This window comes from Pomacea canaliculata, linkage group LG1, assembly GCF_003073045.1.
Source record: "Pomacea canaliculata isolate SZHN2017 linkage group LG1, ASM307304v1, whole genome shotgun sequence".
Lineage (NCBI taxonomy): Eukaryota > Metazoa > Mollusca > Gastropoda > Architaenioglossa > Ampullariidae > Pomacea > Pomacea canaliculata.
In genome coordinates, this window is record NC_037590.1 from 15,676,333 (window position 1) to 15,700,586 (window position 24,254).

The following is a 24,254-nucleotide window of genomic DNA, read 5'->3' on the forward strand; positions in this document are numbered from 1 at the left end:
GGTTCAGACATTTTAAGTCTGAATAAGTAAATGATTTTATCTTTGTGCCACAACATATACGTAACCCATTAAATTTTGTGCCTCTATTTATCCTTTTCCTCTAATTTCTGTCTCTATCTCTCTCTCTCACACACACACACACACAAATAAAAATAAATAATTCACACCTACAGAGGGAGGAGTACTCTCACGCGCTGCACGTGCTCTGTGACGCACACGCACTATTTTCGTACTATTTCTCACGTGTAAATTTGCGCGGCATGGGGACATAACTGGTCATAGTCTGGGAGCTAATGACTTCATATGCTAGAAGGGTAATAGTCAGACTTTCATTACAGAAATGAGACAGATGATTACACTGCTAATGAAGCTCCTGCTGAAAAAGTAAATTGCGAACGAAAGAAGATCACCAAACTTTTTACATTTCACTCCCACGTCAAGTCACACTGATTATTGGATGGCGACATCTCTCTTTAGTACCGTACCTGGAAACGTAATTCCTGGAAGGGGAAAGAAAGAAAGAAAAAAAGGAAGGAAGGAAGATCTGATGCACCGCCTTCGGACCTCGCGTGAGACAGAAAACGGATAAAGAGAAAGATGAGACGGACGGGCAGACAGACATAGACAACAACAGAAAGAAAGAAATGGTGGCTCGGCCACTGATCTCTGCCCCGGAATTCATCAGTCTCTCGCCCTCGGTCCAAGCTCCCGCTGACTCCACACTCCCAGTGCCATGTTCCCTCCGCAACCGACGAGAAAGGTCTCACGAACACCTGCCCGTTATACCCACCCAGAGAAGATTGCAAGAAAGCCACAGTGGACAACAAAATCCGTCATTGTCACGCGTACCCAGCTAAGCACTTGAAACACGTACCCGACTAAGTCCTTGAAACTTACGTTTCAAAACAGCAGCTGCCTGGTGTAGTTAGTCTTATAATCGTGGAAAGGGGATGGACGAGTGAAAAGCAGGACATTGTAAGTGGTTCACCGTGACTATGGGCTCCTCTCCAGCAACGATTTTTTGCACGAAACATTTTTCTTCTTTCACTATTTCTGAAAAAAATGATTTTTTTTTTCTTTTCTTGATGGTAAGGCAAGGGCGGAGTTGATAATCTTTTTATTTATCTCTTTAGCTGATGTAATGAAAAGAAAATCGTTCCACTTCCGTTGCCCGCACCCCACTGAACCATCCCCTTCCCTACTTTCTGTAATCTCGATGGTCGCCTGTCGATCAGACCTGCTAAGGGCCAGGTGCCGGGGCCATGTGAGAGCATCACGTGTTCTCACCACCAGCCAACCCTCCAATCCTCGCGAGCCTCGTTCTCGACTGAGGGCGGAAGCAGTCATCACTAGAGGGTGCTTAGGTTGTCACTTGGCCTCTCGTATTTCCCTTACAAAAAGAGTCGCTTTGCAGCATCTTCTTACCTCCCTTTAATTTTTTATCTTCTGGACATCTGCTTTTGACTTTGGCATGTCTTGGGTCAATATTTACATCAGTTTTTTTTCTTTTCTTTTTTATGAATCTGAGACACCTCGTGTATTGTAAACAGAAGGGTTGATTTCGGTTTTACGTCAGCCATATAGTTAAGAAAGGACAAGTTAGAAATTGAAAAAAAATGAACAAAAATAAAATAACAGAGCTGTTATAAGTGCCTGCAGACTTGTACCTAAGGGACGGAAAACGGAAGAAGAAAATCAGATTGACTGAGCTAGGAACGAAGTCTTTCCCCGGTATCTGCAGAGTTTGTCAATTTTTTGTTTGTTTGTTGTTTTTGTTTGTTTGTTTGTTTGTTTGTTGTTGTTTTTTTTTTGTTTGTTTGTTTGTTTGTTTTTTGTGTTTTTTGTTTAGACAGACACACTTGACTCTGAAGATATGCACCCTACATTTTAGTCGTCCTTTTTATCTCTATAATCGACATACACAACAGTTGCCGTCGACTATCTACCATCCACATCCTTCTCAGACAAATTTTTGCATCGCAGTTACTTCCCATGCTTTCACGTGCAGGTGCGTAGTGACGTCACACGTCGTCCATGTCTTGGTTACATGCCGCGGATCTTAAACTCTCTACTCTGGTTTCTCCCCCTCCGCTCCATTGTCCTTCCCTTGCGAAATCATTTCTAAAGAGGGTACAACAACTTTCAGACCCAAACAATCAATGAATGAAAAAATAAACATGCAACACGAAGAGAGGTTCTTGAGTTTTCTTCTTTTGTGGACACCACACTCTCTGTTTCTGTCTCTCCATCCATTTCACACACACGATGAAGTCGAAGGTGGTGATGGCCAGGAAGCAACAAGTGCTCTCACTGACCGATCGGTGACCTCTGTGTCGAGGATTACATGGGCAGAATCCTTCTGAAAGCAGAAAAAAGGTTTCTTTAAGCCCTTCTCTCCCTTGTGGAATGCTTCGGAGCAAGCAAACAACTTCGATTGTCGAAGGAGATTGAAGCCTTCTGTTCGATCCTCGGCATGACTGTGGACGTCGTGCAGTCGGCAATCACGGGGATGGGATGCAAACAGTAGCAGGCCTCTGTAAGTCAGTCTGGCACTGTGCCCCAAAGCGCTAAGAGAGAGATAAAAGATTTAAAAGCAGCTGGATAAGGGAGGGTGACAGGAGGGGAAAAATAATCGAATGGCATTGGTGGGAGGAGGGTAGTTAAAACTATGTACTGATCGAGTTAATTTTTTTCCCCGAGAAAAGAAACTACCTGGTGTTAACTGTTGCAGTCCAAGATTAGCAACTTCAAATTAGTAGTTAATGATCAGAAGTGGCTTTAGGGAATGTAGCCGTTACAATGAGAGAAAAGCTAGAGTTTGACATTGACTATTTGTTACAATATTTAGCGTTTTGTTGTGAAATGCCTAAGACATGGCCCCCAAGGAACTGTCCCCTTTCAGCCGATGCTACCCTAGCTCTCCGCCATCCTTGCTTGGCTCTCTTTCTCTGCCTCCACCCCACCACCACCACCCGTCTACCCTACACACGTTCCCCCTAAAAGCTTGTACACAACCTTTTCACTTTATAAAGTAGTCTATGACTGTGAAAACGTGGTCAGTTGTTAGTCTAGTCTGGAACTGAGGGAGCTTTTCCTTGGCTGTTTTGTCTTCGGCTGAATTCGCTTGAACGAAAAGAGGATTTGTAGTTTCTGCCGACCCGACATCATTGTGCTAGCTGCCGAAGTTTTCCAAGAGGCTTGAGGATATAAATCATCTTACTGTCAATCTTACTTAGGACAGCATCAATAACAGAATGCATGTCGAGTAGCTTCTCAATACTCCAGGAAATATCAGCAGTGCCTCGGATGTGCTGGAACCGAGGGGCAAGTAATGGGGAAGAAGAGGTTATGCAATTACACAGCCGCTCTGCTATTCTCTCGCCACACGAGACATATAAATCGTGGCTTTGTGGTGCGTGGGAGGATCTGTCGAGGATGACCTTATAGGTCAGCCAGAAAAATGTAGCCGCCGTGTCCTCCGGATCAAACTAATGCGCAGGCTTCCAGGAAAGTAAAATATCAGGACAGGTTGCATGGAGGTCAGAGCAACCTTCCGCACGAGCTCCTTGAATGATGTGTGTAAAAGGATGGCTGTCTGAGGTGAATGACATTTGAAAAGAGCCACACCTCATGGGATGTGTCCCCGCGAGATTACAACAGTCAAGAGAGTGTGGCGAGTGGTTCATTGTACACAAAAGAGTTTGCATGTTCTTGGTTTGATTTGTAGACCTCTGAAGGCAGCAGAAGCAGTCATACAAATAAACTTTTATTTTGCTCGAAGCACTAGGATGGCCTCTAGCATCGATGAAGGAAAAGCAGTCTAATGAATGCACGTGCGCATCAGGAAATTCTAAACAGCATGAATGAGCCAACACTTGAAAGAAAACTGTCAGGGAAGAGTATTACGGGGTTGTTGTTGTTTTTAGAAAGACAAATAATTTTTTTTCAAACACAATATTTTCGTTTCTACTCTTAAAAGACGCCGAATCTTCGAAAATCGTCTTTTTATAACTTGTTCACATGTTTATTTTATTCATTTAGATTTTTTCCTTTTTATTTAAATATTTGCTCTCGATAATCTTACAGAAGAAAAAGCATAAAAGTCCTTAACTGCGTCAACAAAGACATCTTTGTAATAAGCATTTTTTTTCGTATTTAAGCTGGTGGATGTGAAAATTTCCACGAACCCATCCACACAGTCTAGGGAGACAACTTTTCATGTTATCCTGAGGATGTTAAATTATTATTTATTTAGTTTGGACCTCATAATGCCTTCCTTGTTTATGGAATTTAAAATGTTCTTTTCTATACTGGTGACAAAAACATTTTCTATGTGAGTGTGAATAGGCGGTTAGTTCAGAATGTTGCGGATGGTACACAATCTCTAATCGCCTGCGTGCAAGATAGCTTTGATAACCGAGTGAAATAATAAACAAATTTGTCAATCTCTATTTCACGTTAGTGCATGACAATTTTGATTGTTACCACTCCTTGTTTATTTAATGCAGTGTTTGTTGCTGTGCATCCTTTCACGCATGGATGCAATAAAGAGAAAAACACAAAATCAAGTTTACTTCATTCTTTCATTCGTTGCCACCGGAGCGCGATGTTTGTTGTGTAAACAAAACATCTGCAGCGAAACAAAATTTATCCGTAGGCTCAAGGGAAACAACTCTTTTAATAACATCCTTCCTAACCTCCCCTCTCCTGATTAAAGATACATATATCGTTGTATACCGCTACTTGTTTTTAAGATTTGCACATTCGTGCTGGACAAAACCTTTTTATTCTTTGTCTTTTGGTTGTGAGAGGGGGGCTGCATGTTCATCAATGAAGTATTCGCCATAGAAGAAGGATGTCCGTTGGCCGGAAGTCCCGCTGGATAGAGAGACTTCATCGAGGGGGCATGTGCCGATTTCCGGCCGAAGGAAATCAATGGAGATGAGGAGTGTTTAGATGTCTGGAGTAAAGAAATCAATCCGGATGAATCTGACTGACGCACCGAGCCAGTCAAGCGGAACATTTATATACCTCGTCAAGCAGGACGAGAGAGAAGAGAAAGACAGAGAGAGGATTGCTCCAAGCTGAACAAGAAAGAATGAAGTAGAAACATCTAAGCCTATTTCTTATATGGCTTCAAACAACACTAATATTAGCTGCAGACATCGATGACAAGGGCAACTACTCTCAATAGTCGATTTATTGCTGTCATTGTCTTGTATAGTTTGCTTTCCTGTGTAACTAATTTCTTTTAATATTGTAATTTCTGTCTAGTCTTTGGTCACATGACCATAACTTTCGTTGTCTGAACATTCCGTATTTTCTTCTCCTTTAAGTCAACACTGAACATCTACTGAGTTTCAATGCTTGTACTAAGACACGTTACCCAAGGGACTACAGTAGTACAAAAATCCATTTACTGACTTTGCTGCTAGTCCCCACAGTCCACCGAGTCTTGCACTGTTCACCTAACCTCAGTGTATGAATTCAGGGTGAGCCTATAGATAACCCCGAGGTAATATTGACTAAGGGCCATGTACCTCTACATGAATGATCTTTGAATGAGCTAATACTGAAAACACTGAACCACAAAATATCTTACATTGTAAACACGTTACCCATAAGTCTTGCGTGGTGACCTTTAACCCTATAGAGATGTTAAACGACGTTTACAGGCTTTGTCACCAAAAAAAAGGCAAACAAGAGCAGGAAGCTTCATACCATTTGAATAATGTATCAATCAATGCACCGATGAAAGGGATCCAGAGAAATAAAAGACTTAAAAAAAGACCAGACCAGGCAAGAACATTTCACAGTTCGATTACTCCGATACAAACTGCACTAGAGGCGTGTAATGTTGCGGGAGTAGAGCGCAGTGGCAAATAGGCTAGGGACGGGACACAAGTCTGTGAAAAGGCTAAATGTCAGAGAAGGACGGGAAAGGTCGAGCAATGTGACTGGTTTTAAACTGTGCCGACCGTTTCTTTTCTTCCTCATCGATTCTCGAGTACACTGCTTTCATTTAAAAGCAGGCTGGATGAAGTTATCAAAGAAATTAAAGAGGTGCTGCCTGGGATGCCAGATACTAAAATCCTGATATAGCGTCTTTAACTCTTTTTTTTCTCGGCCAGTTGTTGTGGACTCAGTGGCCCATGTCTCGGGCATGTCGCGTGCAGAAAGGTCTCTCAAGTGGCCCACAGAGCCATTATTCTCTGGCACTTCTGTGGAATGGCGGTGGTGTAAACAAGGCGGGGGTCTCTAGGTCTTGTCTAATTGTTCCCGAGAGGCCGGCTTGTAAGGCTAAAAAGGGTTAGTGTGATGTCTCTCAGTTTCTCACTGTTCATGTACTTTCTTTCTGTTTCCTAGCAGGAGTCAGTGAGTTCACTTGTTTCTTTGCTGTCTTTGTCAAGCCGCTCATATCCTACCTTCCATGTGATTTCATAGAGATTGATGTTGTTGTGCAAGTTACTATTCCCAGAATCTTGGTGAATACACTTTTACTGTTGTGTGTCCGGCATTAGTGTACAGTATAAAGTGTAAAAATAATGTCTTTTTTTTTTTGTCGTAGCAGAAAGACTAAAGTCTACTTTTGATAATGAAGAATAGTATCTAGAGGGTGAAAGCCAGAAAATGTTGGTACTATAACTATTATAGTTTAAATATTTAAAAATAATTTAAAATATTATTGACCTTATTATTATCCTTTCACACCAGTATATATTTATATGTGTAAATGTTTTAAGCTTTATGCTAATAATGTCTTTGCCTTGTCATTAATATTTTCAAACTGACTTCCCTAACATTGAAACTTTTCTTCTTATTTATGAATATTGCTAAGCTTGAATGGAAATCTCAGCCTGCAAACACGATACATAACAATAAGGCATGTTCAGATAAAATCTTGTGTCACTGTCTGTTGCATGCAGCAGGCTCCATCTCAGACTTTCAGAACGAACACAAAGGAAAACCAGCGGTGTAATCTTTTGTTCTCAGTAAATCAATCTCAACTGATATCTCTGTTGACACGTATACCGGGTATTTGTACTGCACTTGTACACGAATCTACTTTTACATTATTAATTGAATGCTTCCTTTGAAAATAAGCCCGCAGTATCAAATAAAAACACGCCATAACCAGAATGTATTCATTCCTAAGCACATTGCACTTCAAAGAAATGCATTTAAAAATTTTCATTTGTTGATCAAAGGACGACTTTATGAAAGAAAAGAAGGTTGATATTTCTGAAATCTACCCCCATTGCATTCCTGTGCCAGATGAGAAGAATACGATCGTTGTCATCGTCTTCATCTCCAAACAGCGAAACCAAATCATAAAATCTCCTTGTGGTCCTTCAAGACCTTCCTGCTGAGTATCATTACCAATTATTCCTTCTCGCTTGAGTTCCTGAGACCTCAACACTGTGGATGATAAGTAGAAATGTCCTGTAGCAAGTCTGTGGTAAAGTTGCTGGCACCTAGCATCGCATTTTGTTTGGACGTTTGGCGACCGGTTGTAGACAGACTCCGCTCGGTGACATTGGATAATCGCTGTGATGGCTCCGGCTTTGAGCTCGTGAATTGTTCAAGTCCTGCCCATCATGCAATTTCCCTAAAGATGAGCGCCCGGCATAGATAGCAAGCACCACATTGTTGCATCCTAAGAAGCAGATTTGACAGTGAAATTGGGACGATGGACTGTTCGGAAAGCCATCTGGATATCAGACGAGCTTGAACCAACAAAATGCTGAAATAATGCCATTTGCCCTCCCGGTTTTTTCTCTCCTTAACCCGCATCCTCCCCGAATGCTGTATGCATAAGGAACGTGTGTGTGCGAACGCGCATGAATGTGTTTGTGTGTCCTCCAGATGACCAGGAAGAAAAGTGCAAACATGTTATCTCGTATGTAATAAATCTACCAACATCTGTAGCTAATATGTTGCCGATGCAGAAAAGTTGTACTTGGCTTCTTGCCATTTTTGTTTAGCTTTCTGTTCTTGTTAACAAGATATCACTTTTCGAAAGCTATACGGTCAACTATTTATAGCAACAAGGATTGTTGATACATTATCAATCATCATACGTCTTCGTGGTCAATGTTAATTAAAATAAACAACGAGTAAAATGTGAATTCAATAGGATTGTCAGCATCGAGGGAAAAAAATCTATGGTCATTTGATGAACTATGGGCAGGCAATCAGTCTTTTCAAAATGCAACTGAATATGCATGGGCTTTAGGGAGGGTCAGGGAAAGGCAAAGGAAACACGCTCCAGGGAGTAGATGAAATATTTCTAAGGGTCATTAGGTGGAGGTTTTGCGAAATGAACCCTGGAGTGTTTCTCGTCTTCGGTCACCTCCGCCGAGGATCCCACCCAAGCTTTGCCTCCGAAGTAATCCTGTTGCCTTGCACTCACTTGGCCAGGAGCATTCTTTTGATCTTCAAATTTCGCCAACTTTTTATCTCTTTATTTGTCTCTACTGTTTCTTCGCCTCGCTCACATGTGACAGCTGCCAGCAAAACATGCTTTTTTAGACTACAAAATATTAAACCATTGCACACCGCAAATCACGCAATAATAAAAATATGCTAATGTAGTCGGAACAGAATTGCAATGATGGACTATTTAGATTGTTTACGACAGGAAAATAGAGGGTTTCTTACTAAAGTGTTTCTAGTGGCTACAATGTTATTACATGATACCACAAAGGATGCAAAGTTTGGAGACTAGATGAAGAGACAAAAGAGTGTGTGTGTGCGTGCGTGAAAGAGAAGGAATATGAAGGAATGGACTATAGAGTCACACTACATGGATGGGTACAAGATAAAAGTAGGACTGTAAAAAAGAAAGAGAGCAAATAGACAAAGAAGAAAAAAAAGGAGAAACACAAATAAGATTTAAAAGTCACAGTATCCTTCCTCCTTTCCCCCCAAAAATGTCTCTCTGAAAACATTATCGACCAGAGCAGCCTGTCATGGAACTCGTAAAGCAGGCTTGGTGAAAAGCAGTTGACGAGTTCTGGACGATTTTGGTGAGCAAAAAAAAAAAAAAAAAAAAAGCAAAGCTTAAGTTAAATTCCAGTGCAGGTTGGCACTTGCACCATTATTATCCATAACCATCAGGAAGCAAGGAGTGATTAACAATTGACAGCCGACAGAGAAGGGCATGCGACTAACAGCAGGCACACGGATGAGGAATGTTTTGAGAAAATCTCTGGCAGCGGGACCACGAGGGTTACCCTGGCAAGCACACTTGGAAGCACACCTATGAAGATCGAATTAAGCACGTGCTTTTCAGGCATTAGGGTTGGCAATAGGCCTGATCAGTTACCTAAGGCTTCTGGACCTTGTCAACGTAGACACGTAATTCGGACTTGTAACACGTGACCGTGTGGTTGTCACGGAAACGGGTTGATTGCAGAAAATCTAACACTACTGCCTATTTTGTTGCACACGTTTTCAGGGGTATATGTTTCATGCCTGTGTGTGTAGGTTCTAGAAGGTAGAATTCCTTCATGAGAAAATCATTTTTTTTAATTTTAGGAAAATTAGATTTTGAAAAGAGCTTCGATGTATTTCATTTCGTCCAGTTTAGCGTTATATTAAAAAGTGATCCGCTTTATAAGAAATAATTTTTGTAATGATCGACTATGGCAAGTATATTTTTTAAATATTATAAACTTTAAAAAAATATCTGTGATACGCTGTGAGATAAGCGTCATTAAGTGTTGCCTACCGAGCGCCCCTAGCCGTTAAAGGGTTAGCTTGCGTGTACACTTTCCTTACATGTCTTAATTGCTCATAGAAGGCTTCCGGGCTATAGCATCTCTCTCACTCGACTTCATCTTTCTCCCGCTGTTTGCGCCATTCCTATTGATCTTCAAGTCTCTGATTTTTCTCTTCGATGGATCGTGTCACTTCGTACTCTTGTCGGCGCACACGACCGACTCTGACTTTCGGTCCGACGAAGAAGATGCTGCAATCGGTGAAGTTGAGATTATAGTTTCTTGTTATGAACTTGGAGACGGATAGGTTGATGGGAATGGCTTTAAACTAATAGCAAAGCTGTCGAGCTGTCGCCAGTCGCATTCATCTAGCCGAGTCTCTGGAAGCTCGACCGGCACTTAGCGGAGTTGTAACGCGCATGAAGGCGAGAAATCGCTCGATGAAGTGTCAAGCCGCAGTCCCAGCAATGGACTTCAACATGAACAGGAGAGCTGGGTTCAGGCGACTTGACAAGTCTGAGATTCCATCATACTGCCAGGTCATCTCTTGTGCCTCATCTACCTTTCTCCAGGTCCTCTATGTGTATGGGGACTGGTTGTTGGGTGGAATGGGAGGCTCCTTTTCTTTTTCGTTTCTCTTCAGATTTTTTTAAACTAATTTTTGCTTCTTTCCTGTCCATCACTTGTATCTTGTCTGTAGAGATACATCGGCCTTGAAATTGGAATGAAAAAGAACCAACTTCTCCAAGATGTGAGGTCTGCGTCGACCGCTTCCGAAACCAAGTGATGCGAAAATGTCAGAAACGGCAACCACGTGCCATCTCAAACTAACCAATCAAAAGTTTTTAAAAAACTTAAAGGTTGACAAAAAGCTTGTCCATTTATGCAGCTAGAAAGAAAAACTTGAAATAAAAATCCTAAAAATAAAAAAAAACCCTCTGAAACACAAATGGATGGGAACCTACTTCGCCATGCACGAAAGTCTGAGTCGACCGCTTCCGGCACCAAGTAATGCAAAAATGATTGGAGGGGCAACCAGATGGCATCTCAAACTAATGACATGTTAATAACATGGACATAATTCAGAACTCTTGGTCAGCAATATAGAGACAGTGTTGCAAACTATATTACACAGCCTTCGGTTGGTTCTGAGTGTGCTTCAGCACAGATTATTACCGGGAGTGAAGAAACATCTTTAGACATCCTCTTGTACGTGCAGCGGAAACATAAAGCTGTCTAGTTTTTTCCCTGTATTCAGTAAAAAAAAGAAGCACAAAAGTAGAGAGAAAAAAAACATATTACATGGCTTGTCTGACATACAGGAAGATTTATAAATGCATGCAAATATGTTATTTTAATTAAGTATTTTTCTGTACTAAGTGTAGAAAATTTGGTCCACATGGAGAAATAAAAGTGCTTCCACAATATTGTGCACCAATCTGTTCTTCTTTACAAATATATTGAACAATTGTTCTTTTTTCTTTAAGTGGGAATGTTTCCAATCTCAGTGTGATAGCTACTAAGACCAAAATGTTTGCCGAATGAATTTCATCAATTTTTCATCGATAGAAGCAGAAGTTAATATACTTCAAAAGGATATATTTAAAGTTTCCAAGGGTACCCAAAATGTAATATCCCATGCCCATTAATGGCAGATGGTGAGGGATCATCAAAAAACGTTTGTGGCATCGATGGGGCGGCGGGTAGCGCTGGTTCGATACCCGTGTGTCGCACCACACTTTCCTCGGTTCACCCGGATGTCGGTAATGGGAATCTGATTTTACAGAGGGTTTGGGAAAGCAAGGCAGTGGGGGAGAGGAGACTGGCACCGTCCTGACATCTAAAACCGACATCCAACTTGGGGTCAGACATACGCAAACCACGTGCGTCAGTTTGAAGAGGTCATCCTGTTCTGTGGCTGCATTTGTTTATATCTGAGTGTTTCCATGTGAGATATTATTCCAGTATGTTTTATGCTAGTAGAAAAGAAGCTGCAGGGCTCTTGCACACAATGTGTATTCAATCACCGTAATGAGCCATTACCTCTGCACCAGCGGAGGGTTCCCAATAAAATCGAAATCGGTCTCAAAGATAATTAACTGTGTCTCCTAATTTCTGATGCACTCGATCATCAATATATATTTAAACTTATGCTGTAGATAGAACCTTAAAGAGAAGATGTTCATCATTAGCGTTGATCTACTGACAGATAATTATCTCGAGGGCGTTGACCTGTAAAATTAAACTTAAAATATGCGGGTAGTGTTTAGACAACAGGCAGACAGGCGTGATAGTACACGCGAAATGACGGCTCCAAACATTGTTTGTTATTGTAAGATGGCAAGTTCCAGTGTATTCATATGTTTTCTTCGCTCTATTCCATCTTACCAACTCTCTCTCTCGCGACTGGCATCCTCCACTCACCCACCTACCCGCCCCAGACCTGTCGCATTCTTTGCACACGACCCGCATACAGATGACCAGTAGAACAACAGTCCGTGAGGTAAAAATAGAAAGTAAGATGTCGCGTACGTGGTCTACTTTTTATCGCCATTGTCATCCCCCTCGGCTACATCAGACTAAAATGTTTCCTTGTCAGATTCTGCCGAGGACAGGTATTCTTACAGAGGAAGACACTCTTGTGGTCTAAGTCTTACAGTTTTCACACTCACCCCACAGCTTTTCAAAGGCTGGAAACACTGGTTTCATTTACAAGCAAATGGTATTTATTTAATGTCATCCAATCTGAAACCAGAGCGAAACTTACCTACTTTCTGCAGTCAAAATTTTGGGAATTGAAGGAATGGCAAGCCTTTATAGAAATAGTAATTGTGATTACCATTCCAAAGATGTGGTACCAACAACTAATTATAACTATCTTTATTTTTAATAATAAATATTTATGTATTTATTTAATAATTTATTATAATAAACAGCTGATTTACATATCGTATACACTCCACGCTTGAGACAAGAATGACACATGGATAGCATACGAAGGACGGAAGGATAAGTAACAGAATTGATAAGTAATAAAAGCCAAATATCTAAGATACAAAGAGGAATCGGGTGAAAAAAAACAGGAAGGGTTAAGAGTTTCAGGAATCTACAGAGGAAGACGAACAGATGGACAAAGCCATCAGCGCTGTCCCTGAGTTTTATTTTCGGCGAGGAATCATGAAGGTTCGAGGGTCAGACAAAGGGCGCAGAAAGAAACATTTCTTGACTACTAGGTTTTCGGAAAAAAATATTCTTTCTAACAATACTAAAACTAAAGGCAGAAGGAAGTGTTCAGACGAGAAGTTGAAAATTTTTCTTTGGCGAGAGCAGAGAACAGCTCTATAATATAACTCATAATCTAAACTTGCAAACTATAAAATATAAAATTTAGAAAAAAAATTGTTTAAATTTGTATCTGACTAAACTGATATTAAATATTTTGTCTATTATTTTATTATATAACAAACTTATCCCTCCTGATCTACAAAAGCTTTTAATAAATGTCATGTTTTTGTGGTCGGTGCCGAAAACACACACAAAAGACAAAAAGTGTTCCAGTTGTGTAATAATATATGTGTTGCCACTCAACAATGTCCACTCGCATCCAACCATGATGAATTGTGCTTCTCCTCTAGCTTCGTGTCCCATTCCTCTCCGTACTTTAACTCCGCGACACTTTTCTGAAGATTGCCAGCTCCTGTCGTAAGTCTTCTACACAAATGAGCAGCAAATGTATGCACAAAAACTGGGGTTTGTCTGTCTTCTGTTATAAATACACTCGGTCTGTCTGCTGATGCCATTTTTTCTGCCGTGAAACTATATTTTAGCAGCTTTGTGCATTGTGGTGAGTGGAGTGTTTAACTTACATCTGGCGCAAAGCATTTGGTTCTTTGGAAGGATAACTAATGAGCTTGATATTTATGGATTTCTCGTCCTTTAATGGAGGTGGACATGTTCTGGAGAGGAACGTAGAAATGTGAGGATGTAAGCTAGGTAACATCCTTATCTCTAAACTTCTACTATTTATTTTTTTTCTCACGAAGCCATAACATTACTCTTGGTGATATTCAAAGAGAAAAGTTGAATTCGTGATGTCAAATTTGAATATGGCTACTCGTACGTCCAATGAACAGCCAATGGGGGAGAAGATAGAGCTGTGGGACTGCTTATATAAGGAAGGGGTATTCAGGAACAAACTCAGGACAAAGTCATTAAAACAAATATCACCTCACTAGACCTTTGAGGAGATAATTATTTTGCGCTCAAGAAAGTCTTTAACCTGGAGCTCGAAGTCTTGCTCACGCCATTGTTGTTTGGACAAAAGGACCCTGGTACGACTGCACGCTTCTCGTACACAGATTTATGCTCGTTTTTAATATGCGGTGTGCTTTTATGATCCTATTATGATCCCATTTCATCCATTTGTCAAGCAGTTTACTTTGGACAGATGCCTGCTTGAGTGTCACCTGCAAGTTTATGAAAATCTCGCATTCTTAAAACGAAGACATCTTGAGACAACCAAAAATAGGTTGATGGATGGAGAGGTAACAAGGTAGGTGCCGAAAGAGGTTGGAAAGTAAAGAAGAGACGAAAAAAAAGTAAAACAGGCAGACTGGCAGGTATATGTTGCTCGCCTGTTTAAATGTAAGGGCTCTAGGAAGGTTTTTTCTCAAATAAGGAACAGACATGAAATAACGGAGACTGTCAGGGGAGCATGATAAAAGACATGTGATCAGGGTAGAAAATATGCGATTGGGACGGAAGACACGTAAAAGAAGAACAAAAGAAAAGGTTCTGAAGAACTGAAAGAAAGAGCTACGTCTGTCTCCTCTTCTCTATCCTAAAACTATGTCAACGCCAGCTAAAAAGAAAAATATTCCATTCTCGGGTACTGAAAAAAAGAGTTTCCCCTCAAAAGTTGCCATCCTGAAGATGACCACTGATTTGGCAAAGACCTTTGCTTAGATATTAAATGTCAGCTTTCTTCAAAGGTACTGTCGTTTTTACGACTGTTGAGCAAAGAAAAAAACTAGACATTGATTTTATTCATTCATCCTTTGAAGGGTATAGAGACATTGATATTATACACGTGGCAATTCAACCATTAAATTTCTACATATAGAGCTTGAATAAATGTACATAAAGCTCGAATAACAATATATATATCGTGTGTTGCCAGTCTAGTGTGTGCTTGAACTATTTCAGACAGTAATCTCTCAACAGTTAATTAGTTCTTGCGGCTTGTGCCTTTGATCTATTTGAGATACCTTTCCAGACATTTTTTAATTTGTTTCCCTGTTAAGACTTATGGTCGAAAAGTCATTTTTTTCATCCTTAACAAAATGGATGCATTGATGAAAGGAGGTGGGGAGAACCCACTGTTAATATACTTAGGTTTTTTTATCTTTGAAATTTATTTTAAGTTAATTAGCGAGTGTGTTTTTCGACTAATGTTGGTTCTTTTTGGACACACGCATTGCCGGACAGCATCCAGATGGTGTATTACCATCACAATATCACATATTGGTCGGCTTCTTTAAGATTGAGTTAAGAAATGGAGGATAACATGACCGTGACGAGAGTTCGCTCCGAGCGAAGAGGTTTTTCTTGCTTTCTTCTTTGAAAAGAGTTCCGAAGGAGATCAAAATGTAGTTCATCTGCAAAGCAAAAGTTTTACCTTGGGAACCAGTCGATTCCTATTAGTCAGCGATAATTGTATTAGATCGATTTCTTCTCCTTTCTCGATGGCCAGATCAATCATGGCAAAATTCAATCAAGGAAACCTTTGGGTGATGGCTTGTCGTGTTTGAAGATTGAAAGGGAAGGTTGAGAATGGTACACTTGTGTCCAAACTAGCTAATGTCTGCTATGCGTGTTGTAAAGTGTTTTAAAATTACAACTGTTGTCAAAGCACTGGTGGGAAGGATGACTGGTCATAAACAGATCCTGAGGAGCTATTGACTCTTCGGGCTGGTGTTTTCAAAGATTATACCTTCCGTTTTCTATTAGTTTACAACTAATGCGATAAATTCCAGGATAGTGAATCGAGAAAAACTGATGTTTTAAGCTGGATAATTCGCTTCAATTCAATTATGAAAGTCTTGCCTACATCAAAAGGTCCATTTGTCCAGCAGCAAAGCGATTGTGCTATGACAGTAAAGGTCGCGAGATCGGATCTCGCCTCTGGAGCACTTACTTTCTCATTGTCTGGCACCTGCTTACAACCTGCTGGATTATCTTAAAAAAAAAATCACATTTAAATTATTTGTTGTCTGAAGAGTGGGATCGCTGGTTGAGGTTGGGAGGGTGGGCAAAGTGAAATGTCAAAGAGATGTGAGTTTATCTTTTTATTCCATCGAATTTTGAGACTCTAAGAACTTTAACAACTAGGAAGCTGCGACATTTTGAGCAACGTAGTGAAACAACAACCTTCTTTGCTCTTAATAACATCTCATTGGCTACATTTAAAGATAATACAATGTTGTGGTGAGCCGGTTCAACAAAAGGGCAGCTTAAGAAAACACTTGCTCTTTAGAAACAAGTGAGTTTTATGTATAATTTCCGGACGCAGAATAAACTAATAAACAGCGAATGTTACAGTTCAAGCAAGTGTTTGTCTGAGAAAAGCTTCAGTTGTTTCTGAGTCTCTCTCGAAATGTAAAATTTACATGACGAAGAGCTTGTTATTTGTGGGAATAACATCGTGAAGGACAGTCTTTGCCGGTGATGAAGATAGAGGTTTTCTGTAACATGCACCCATGCCTTTCCAAAAAGAAATAAATGTTGCGTTTTCTTTCTTTGTTTTTTTTTTTCATTACAGTGTTACTGCGCATGCGTGTCTCTTGGATGTCATCTATTTTTTTGTAAATAACATACTGATATTTTTTCTGCAAAATAAAACGACTTTAAGTTATTAGTTTCCAAAAACTTACTTTCCATACAATTTTTTTCGGGCAATCTTAAGAGATACGCAAAAGATGAAATGAGAACATGCGGAAAGTAGACATACGGAGTAATAATAATAATGACTAGAAGCTTATTGTCCTTTCTCAACATATAGAGCAGGAGAAGTGAGCCTTGAGGTTTCATTTCCTGTTCTCTGATGGCATAACCATTGTCCCCCAAGTCCCGTTCTCAGAAGACTTTTCGAGATCAATGAGAACAAAGCGAGAGGCCGGAGAACCTTAAACTCGGAGTAAGGAAGATGTGAAAGCCCCAAAGACTTTTGTGAGCAATTAAGACATGTAAGGAGAAGTGTACACACATACTAAACCCTTTAACAGCTAGAGGCGCTTTGAAGCAACACCACATCTTATCTTAATCTTGAGTGGACTAGACTAGAAAAAAGTTTGACACCACCCATGCAAATTCTTGCAAAAGAACAGTATATTCACAAACATCTGCAAAAGTCTCGGCATATTTCTGACTTTTTTCATTCTTTTTCTGAAACGGATTATTACGAATTTAGTAACTCTCTTACAGCAGATAGAACAATTTCCAGAAAGGCATAATTGTAAGGAAAAGAAACTTTTATTGCAGTGTCCACATTCTGTGGGGTCAAAGGGTCTTTGGTGACACGTGATTTAGCAAGGGTAGAGTGGATAACATGATGAGTGGATGGCACAGAGTGGACAACATTATAAGACAAAACGCCAGAAGGTATATCTCAAGATGACTGAGCATTCAATGGCGCCGTGACTCGGATTTACTTGGTGAGAGAGATTTAAACGAAGTCATAAGAAACCGTCACTTCGGTGACAACTGCCAACAAAAGTTAATGTGTAGACGCCATTTGCACGTAGACGGTTCCTCCTCCCCTGACCCTCCGGGAGTGATAAATCTGTCTACTCCTGTACATTCTTTTTGGTAGGGGGAGATAAATACTCTCCTTTCATGCTAATTGCGTTTGGAACCAGAGCAAAAGACATTAGACAGTAACTTACAGGCTTTTACAGATTGTCCCTCTTGACAAGTTAGTTGATGTTACATGTAACGGTTTGAGTTTGTTTTTTATTTTGTGAAGCCAGGTGAAGAAGCTGAGAGTAAGGACGACTTTCAGGTGATAGTATCACACGCAGTCAGGTGACTACAATATATAATGTTTACACCAGAAAAGTTTACTGTGATCAGTCTCATTGTTAACTGTCGGCTTACTCCCTACAGGTGTTGTTCATTTTGGAATGTGATAATCAGAAATAAAATTATCAAAAAATGCATAACTAGTTTTTTAAAAAAATTAAGAAGAGCGTAATCAGTGCATGTCACAAAAATATATAACATATGAACAAATAATTTAATTGTATGTCTTTGTCTACAGATTGTTCGAGCAGACTTTTTACGATTCCATTGTCTTGCATCATTGTGTCGCTCTTTCAGAAAAGATTAAAATCAGAAATGTTTCCGTTTACAACCCCCCCCCCAAAAAAAAAAAAAAGAAACAACCTACATTCATATTTTGGGCTTACGTTTGATCTCTTTCTCGCAAAACAGTTAAATTCAAATATGTACTCAGTTACTTTTGTGCACTTCTGAACAGGGGGCCTATTACTTTCAAATTAAACAGCTTCTTGTTTCAAAATTGTGCGCAGCTTAGTAAAAATGAAGATTATTTGAGATGGTTTAGAACATTAAAATCTCATTTTATTTTATGTTTTTTGTTTTATTGACGTTAGATGTGACATTTTTATTATAGTTTTCTCTCTCGTTTGCTTGCTCTCTCTCCTCCCTTCAGTTATCTGAGAGTGCTGAGAGAGAAATAAAAAGAGGATTGTGGTCAGGTTCTGGGGGAAATTTGTTTTGAAATCAGAACTGTATAAAACTCAAAATACATTGTCTGCAACGGTTCTGTGTCAAGTACTGTGATAAAAATCTTTATTTTCTGTAAATAACTGTGACAGACCTGTCTTCTAAGTCCTGCCTCATTTGCCGCTTTGCTGCTGATGGCAATACCCGAGTATTCCCAGAAGAAGCATTGATACCATGAGGTCCGTTCTGTCTGACTGTATCTGATCGGCAAAAAAGCGTCTCGTCTCAAAAAAAAAAATCATCAATACAAAGAGAGAAAAAGTACCTGACCTGGTCTTCATGTTATACATGTACATACACTTCGAGACCGTGTTGAGGGTGGGGAACAAAGTGAAACAGACCCATGGACGGGGTGAACGATGGGAAAACGATTAACATTCTCGTTTAAATCCCAGACATCATCGAAGTTCTTGACATCGACTTTCTATTCTTAGCCTCAGACTCCTGATAAAAAACACGATGAACTAGGTTACAGCTACTCGTGAAAGCTCCGATCCTCCTGGAATAGCTCTGAACAATTTTGAGTCCTGCGAAGTCGTCATAATCAGTCCTTTCGCCAGAAGAATTACATGAATTAACAAGTGCCATCAAGACCACGGAAACAGCTTCAAAAATAGCTTTACTTGTTGGCCGGATGACGGAACAGACTTGCCACTCGGTCTAAATGTATCCACTCAACCGATGACTTGCGCTCATTTCCGGAGACGATTCGGTGAAGAAAGGGATCGAACGACTTGGACACATCGACCCACAGTTTTCGCTATTCAATGTTAATGCAGTCCTTTTCCCGACCACGTGTGAGCCGATAATGAATGTGTTCCATAATTGCATGTCCACTTTGGTTTCAAGGCAGCTATGAAATATTTAGTGAAACATTTTGCTGTTATTGATGGGAGAATTTTTTTGTCGTCTGCTCGTGGTTAAATGGGATTCTTTTGACAGAAAGCTCCTCTCAAATTCTAATTTAAAAAATAGGCATACCTCTTTAAACAAAAAAGGAAGATAAGCTTTGTGAAAATTAGTTCATGATATTTTTAGTTCAGTATTGTTTTGTACTTCGAAGCTGCTTGGAGGTTGATTTTTTTCTTTCCTCAAGGACCGTGTTTGTCACAGAGATGTAGGATGTCCTGCGTGACTCAGGGCTGTCTCGTCTTTTTTGTCTCTTTAGCAATTCTTGGGTTATTGAAAGTAGTATCATATTAATGCTTCCAGCGAGGGTGTCTGCATCACACTCCATCATGTTCAGAAGCTTCAGGATATCCGCAACAATCGAGTCCTGCGGTATCTCTAGAATTCCAAGGTTGGATGAACGGAGGTTTATCTTCAGCTTGAACTTCAGAATATAACAAGGTTCTCGCTACTCCCTATGTCGGATCTGGGCTCTGGCCTTGTTTTGGCCTTGTCAATGCTGGATTTGAAATGCCTTGTCAGCAGGATGAAGTCAATTTAGTCATGGACCAAATGAACTGAGTGCGAGGTTGCCTTCTTGAATTCCTTGTGAAAGTGTAGGTTGTTGGCTAAGGTGAGCTGGTGGTTTTGAGCAAACTCGAGAAGCCATGCGCCCCTATCATTGGATTCACTTAGGCCAAACTTATCTAATATTCCTGTTCATTGCTGGTAGGTGTCTGGGCCGACTTGGCCTCCCAGTCCCCGAGTGTGACTGAGGAAGTCCTTTTTTTGTTACTGCCTTGAGGACCCTTTCCATCTGTGCGAAAAACTTTTCCCCTTCTGTCTTCGTGCGTGGAAGTGAGAGTGTAAACTTGGATAATGGTGATATTGTGAGGCCTGTACATCAGTCTACCACAGTAATTATGTTAGCGAAGATGCAACAATGAAGGACCAGCCCAGACTGACTCTAATTATCTACGACTACATCAAGTGCCACAAAATCAACATACTTTCTTGCTGATTCTTATTCCCTTGCGCCTGTGATTTCTCTACTTTGCTGACGTGGGTGAATACTTGATTGATACAGGACTTTTTTCTCTTGTTCGTCTGATAGCCAGTCCACCCAAAAGATTTTTTTTTCGCGTCAGTGTCTGCTCCATCCACGGTAATCGCATGACTAACAAACCTGAATCTTCGGCCCTGGGAGAGACTAACTAAGAGACTGTGAAGGGATGCATGTCAGAACTAAACAACAGCTTCTCGTTTTTTTTTTTATTTATAAAAATAAGAAATCGTTGAAAACTCAAATTTCTATCTCTCTTGTTAGCATGCTCAATCCCTCAATAAAAAAATGTTTGTTTGAAAGGAGATTAGCCTTTCCAAAAATACTTAATTTCTTAAATTTCTTAATTTCTCTCGTAAATGTGTGCAATATTTAAACATGCAAGTATATATATGTATATATGCAACTATATGTGTGTGTGTCTTCTTTTCTAAGGATTGAGTTTCTATGTTTGTTTTTGATTGTTTGTTGGTTTATTTGTTTTTATTATTTATTTCCCTTTAATGGGATTCGTTTTTCACAAATGAAGAGATTAGTATTAACTTTTATAATAACCACTAATATTTCTGGTCAGTGGGTCTGCTCCCTCCACTCATCCCGCCAGCCTCCCCAGCCATGTCAATCATGTCCTTCAGTCACGTGTTATTCTGTCTACTTGCAGGTCATCAAGATGATGATCACAGTGGTGAGCATCTACGCCATCTGCTGGCTACCCTTGCACGTCATCACCATCGTGGGCGACACCTACCCGGCCATGTGGGAGTTCATCTACAGCCGCTACATCTGGGTCTTCGCCAACTGGCTGGCCATGTCGTCGTGCGTCTACAACCCCATCATCTACTGGTGGATGAACCCCAAGTTCCGCGAGGGCTACGAGTTCCTTTTGAGGAACATCAAGCTGTACTGCTGCATGAACGGCAGGGAGAGGATGAACCTGATGCTGGACAGTCGGGGCACCTACAACAGCATGTACTCGCAGGCGGGCTACGATTTCCCTACAAGGATCCACAGGAGTGAGAGGAATGGAGGCGGAGGAGGCGTGGGTCACGGAGGACGGCGCGAGGACGGTGTTGGCGGAAATGACGTCGGAAACGGAGAAAGTTCGGCGAGACTCGGGAAAGCTCCAGGTCACCGGCAAAATGGCGTCACCTTTAAATTTGAGGGCGGAAACGGGGAAACGTTTCCGCTGAAGAATTTGACCGGCGATGTCGAGAACGGTAGATGCTCTGACGACGAGCACTCCGACGGTGGCGAAGTCGCTGTTCTCTAAAGTGGAGACGAGGTCATGTGACTTTCTTGCACACGTCGTTTAAAGCCGACTGCATCATTGCGCATGTCTGCTCAGACCCAAGTTTACGTTTGCGCATGTCTGCTAACATCACATGGATGGTGATTTGTTTCTCGAGTTTAAGGTGTTCGATTTGAGACTGATGTTTCATCTTTTCCGTTTGGAGAGTTTTTTAAATGCAGAAAAAAAACTCAAAAAACCAACAAAACTCAACGCAGTTAAAAAAACATTGCTGGGAAGAAACCAACAGTCCATGTTAATTAAATGGCTGCGTTAAGGACGGATTTTTTTCATATTTCTTGGCAGGAATTTAAGAATGTTCACAGTAACACTACTTGATATAATTTTTTTTCGGAAGTGAGCAATACTTGAGATTCTTCTCTATAATTATGCTCTTTCCTTCCTTCGTTCTTTTTTTTTTTAGACTTTCTTGTTGATTATTAGTCACTGTCCGCACTGTGTTCTTTCTGATTCCCATGTTAACAATGTTTTCGCTGGCATGTGTGGTGTCATAGATACATGAGTGGCAAAACATTTACCTACTGATATATATAAGTTAAGTGCTTCTTTTATATACTAGTGTAATGGTTTGATATGAGCTTATATATAATACATATTTGCACAGTGTTGTCTGTCCTGTATTTCGTCCAAGACATGCTCGATATATGTTTCCTAAACAAGCAATTTTTTTTAATGTTGTGATGCATAGTATTGTGTTATCTATTGAAATGTTTCGTGGAAGTGCTGAAAGTTAAAGAAATGGGAAGAAAACTGTGCAAGCGCAAATGAAGGGTCGGCTACAAATAAGCAACGAAAAGAGGGCCTCGTCCCTGTTCTACGGTTTTTTTTAAAAAGTGGCATCCTTGCTTACAGTGGATCGTGGACGGAGCTGAACAGTGAAATGTGAATGAATACAGTGGAAAGGAGAACACGAACATGCCTGCCAACATCATTCTTTGGATTGGATGTCTTCACAGTGTGGATGGACTCACGGAGTCTCGTTCTATGCGTGTGATTTCACAGTGCTTGAATCCACCGACACATCCACATGCTCACCTGTACAGCGTGTGTCTACCTGTGTTCTAGGTTGGACAGGAACCGCTTAGGGCAACTGTAAATTCTCAGTGCCATCCCATTCAGCTTCTTTCTACTGTCAATCATGCTGAACGACTTCAAACTGGATAGGTCAAGATCCTGCTTTTCTTCTTCTCGTTAAGCGGCTATGCGAATGGGGCAATAAACCGCATCCTTCAGTTCTTGCCAAAAAAGACAGAAAAAAAAAAACAAAATAAAACAAATAAGTAGGAACGTACTCTGACGTCAGTGCTCTGGCCATGTTTTTGTTTACCATGCAGGTGATACAGATATATCAAGGAGATTGAATGGACTTCGTGATATGGGCGCATCGTGCTTTAATATTAACTACTCACTGCCGAGATGTGACTTAGGTGTGTATTTGCCAGTTGTAACCCAAGGCTTATTTTTGTGTGGGATGACGTCTGCACTGGGCTTGTGACAATTAAACATCGCGTTGCATGCAGCTGGTATTCCTAGTTAATTCTCTTCATCCTTCATACATACATGCATCCTTGGTTGTTGTTTATCACAGTTCTTTCTGCTGCACAGATTGTCAAAGACACGCGTGGCTGGTGGCTGATACCAAACCCCAGCTCATTAAAACAAATGATAAATAAAGTATAAAAGAATGAAAAAGAGAGTTTGCATGCCCTGGAAGCGCATAATATCATATATTAAAGTATACCGGATATCGTGCCGTGTTTTAACCCCTTACGTCGCCGACGTCTGGTATTTACACTAATCTTCTTGTTCAAAAAGGCTGTAAAGCCCCGAATATGTTTGTTGCGGCTAAAACAGGTGGTTAAAGCCTCAAATGAATGTCTTTAACAACAACACGTGTGCCTACTTCATATATCATCAGCTTTGTGAAACGTTTTCTGTATCTAGACCTCATTGACCCACATTGTCTGGTCGCGCTGTCCATTTGGATTCTTTTTATGGAAAAGAAAGAAAAATGTTCTTTTTCTTGGCGTAGAATCAGACAGGTGTCCTTGGTCGTGCGGTAACCTGCACGACTGTGGAACAGGTCGAGAACGTGGGATGAACTCCTGTTCACCCAACCAGAAAAATTGGCACCTGTTTTATCTGGAAAGGTAAAAGGAGAGAGCAGGTCGTTGTCCTCCAAATGTCGTGGTTCAGACAGAGGTGATTACTTCCAGCTCACTGTCTCTACGCCCATGTAAGCCAAGAGACCTCGTACAAATGAGTCCTAACCTTTAGGTCATTGAGGGATTTAGGTGTTACAGACGGCGTTTATCTAAGAACCAGCTCAGTTTTTTAAGTGAGGGTGGTGCCCATCATCTAAGTCTAGTAAAGTATCTATTAAAAGGCGGGGTCAAGTGCTCCACTCGTGTACTACCGGTGTTCTAGTCACTCAGCTATCTGCTCTCCTCTCCCTGAGGATGTCATG

The 24,254-nt window shown here is 40.6% G+C and overlaps 1 protein-coding gene across 1 annotated transcript in view; it reads left to right on the forward strand.

Moving 5' to 3' along the window:
- Positions 1-23,306, forward strand: part of LOC112570569 (RYamide receptor-like) — a 52,314-nt gene extending 29,008 nt beyond the window's left edge. Inside the window, exon 2 of the mRNA XM_025249083.1 lies at positions 21,140-23,306. Coding sequence (XP_025104868.1) covers positions 21,140-21,748 — 609 coding nt within the window. The 3' untranslated portion in view covers positions 21,749-23,306. The remainder of the gene's footprint in view (positions 1-21,139) is intronic.
- Positions 23,307-24,254: the final 948 nt, after the last annotated feature.